Consider the following 2,378-nt stretch of genomic DNA (forward strand, 5'->3'; position numbering starts at 1 on the left):
TGATCCCGTGAGTCTTGAGCGACCATTTCGGCAACCGATCTGATGCTAACCTTGCGCTGGCGTACTCAAGACTATCGATGATAGCTTTCTATTCACAACAATGGTCGATAACGTTCAGTGGCAAATTGAAATTTTGGACACTGCTGGCCAGGAGGAATATCGGTACGCTATGATCCTCTTCAGCTCCATCGACCATACCTTCTAAGGAACCTCGACGGATCTTATTCTATTCTAATGGTCGAGTTAAATTGGTTTTGGTGTGACTTTGTCGTGGGCTTAGAGGATTGTGGGTGGAGCACGCTATCTCTCAAGGCGACGCTTTCGTAGTCACCTATGCTATCAATTCGATCGGATCTTTCAACGCTGTTCCAAGTTTTTTGGAGATTATCAAGAATGCAAAGAAAAATTCCACGAGTCAACTTCGCGACCCACCCGCGGTTTCCAACATGAGGCCAAAAGATTATCCTTTTCCATTTGTCGTCGCTGGAAACAAATCTGACCTGACTGACTCGAGACAAGTAGCAGAAGATACAGGGTATAAACTGGCAGATGCAGCAGGCGGGATGTTTTTAGAGTGCTCGGCAAAAGAAAACGTAAGCAATTGATGAACTCTTGAACCGGAATTTTTTATGAAGCAAAAAGACTTGCTGCGATCTCGCGTATGTTTTCACTGATATTCAAGTTCACGTAGATCAACATACAGGAACTGTTTGCTGGACTTGTGCGATCAATTGTCTGGTTGCGTCAGAAGCAAAATGCCTTGGGCCGCGATCCAACGAACATGTAGTGAGTTTTTAGGAGTCGACCTTGTCATCACTGATATTGCACGAATCAGCCCTTGCCTGAGCCGACTTAGAGAGAAAATGCTAACACGAAGATCTGTTTCACTCATCCGAACGCAGTGAGCAATTCATACCCAATATAGGATATCAATCTTCCAAGGCAGTTCAATCCCAATCCGCCACCACGGAACTTCGGCTTACCGGCGAGGAGTCTGCAGGTTCTCAAAAAAAACAGACTGATGTTCAGAAAACATCGGGGGAATCGGAAGGACCTCCAAAGTGGCCTTGCAACTGCAATGTGGTGTGATGTCATCAACCTATGTCGTTTTCGAGAGCGTTTTGAGGGAGATCAAGTCGAAAACCTCACCAGGGGAGCATCGGAATACCAGGTTTCGGGACATTGTATCGTCATGAGTTTATCCAAGTCATTCCTTCAAGGTACAAATAAAGAGGCGATCACAAACCTTGTTGTCGCGTGAGGCGTAGATCAGCTGTTTCACTTTGGGGGATATTGCAGGACTTCATTTAGTCACACAGATACTATTTCTTTCTTTAACTCTTACCCCTTGGAATTGTTTTTTGTGATTATGCTTTTCGTATTTCTATTTTTATGCAAGAACAAACTGCGTGTGCACCAAGACTGGATGTCATGTCATAAGTGCTACCTGTGTTGTATCACCAAGAACATTCAGCAGAGAAAGAGTACATTTATGGGATACAAACATCAAAATCCGGGGGTTTCCTAGCTTTTTTCCCAGTTACTCAACTTGAGGAAAACTGGGACAAAAGTCATAAACCCCAGATTTTGATTCACATCTAAACTTATCAAAGTCCCTGCCACCCAAGTAGTTGAGGGGGGTACTTATGGCTAAAGTCCCACTTTTCAATTCCAACAGCAGGATTTTTGGGCCTTTTCCCTTGATCATCCATTGTGAGAGTCATAGACATCATAAAATGATGCTTGCAGCTTGAGAGGGGGTCTCTCTTCATACTCCTCATCTATTTGTCAGGATGTATTTTATTCATCAAACTCACTCAGAGGAGTTGTAAAAACTTGTAGCTGCAACACATAATCCAATAAAGGACCCCCAAGGTGTGCTCAAAACCCCAAAAACACAGTGTCCAAGAATCAAGATAGCTGTCAATCCACCTGCAGTGAAGATCTGAAACCGGCAAGAGGAGACACACAAGATGTTAAGGAAGCCATGCATGGCTGGATGAGCCATTTTATGAGGTCTGTGATCCTCATGATGCGTACAAACAAAACAATGGCCAAAAATTCTACTGTTGTGAGTCAAAAAGTAGGACTTTACACTACAAAAAAGTTAATCTTTACCGGGCGGAAAAGAAAACTACTGACATAGAAAAATCCTGAGGCAACAGGAAAAGAGCTAAAAATCTGAAAAAATATGCACCTTGTTCCTAGACATGGGGCGTCATAAGAGTATTTTTTGGTATTTTACACACAAATATGGGTTAAGGCACAGTCCCCTCCAAGTGGTTTAGGTAATCATTCAAGTTCGGCAGCTGCGGGGCCGGGGCCGGTTGGGAACCCCAAGGATTAGGAATCCTAGGCGTGGGGACGTGTACCAACAA

At 43.9% G+C, this 2,378-nt stretch overlaps 1 protein-coding gene across 1 annotated transcript in view; it reads left to right on the top strand.

The window, feature by feature from the left end:
- The window catches only part of MELLADRAFT_91252 (uncharacterized protein), a gene marked incomplete at both ends in the record, with an annotated part of 1,719 nt that extends 630 nt beyond the window's left edge, over positions 1 to 1,089 (top strand). Inside the window, 4 exons of the mRNA XM_007419719.1 lie at positions 71 to 162; positions 281 to 593; positions 692 to 786; positions 903 to 1,089. Coding sequence (XP_007419781.1) covers positions 71 to 162; positions 281 to 593; positions 692 to 786; positions 903 to 1,089 — 687 coding nt within the window. The remainder of the gene's footprint in view (positions 1 to 70; positions 163 to 280; positions 594 to 691; positions 787 to 902) is intronic.
- Positions 1,090 to 2,378: the final 1,289 nt, after the last annotated feature.

This window comes from Melampsora larici-populina, assembly GCF_000204055.1.
Source record: "Melampsora larici-populina 98AG31 unplaced genomic scaffold MELLAscaffold_416, whole genome shotgun sequence".
NCBI lineage: Eukaryota > Fungi > Basidiomycota > Pucciniomycetes > Pucciniales > Melampsoraceae > Melampsora > Melampsora laricis-populina.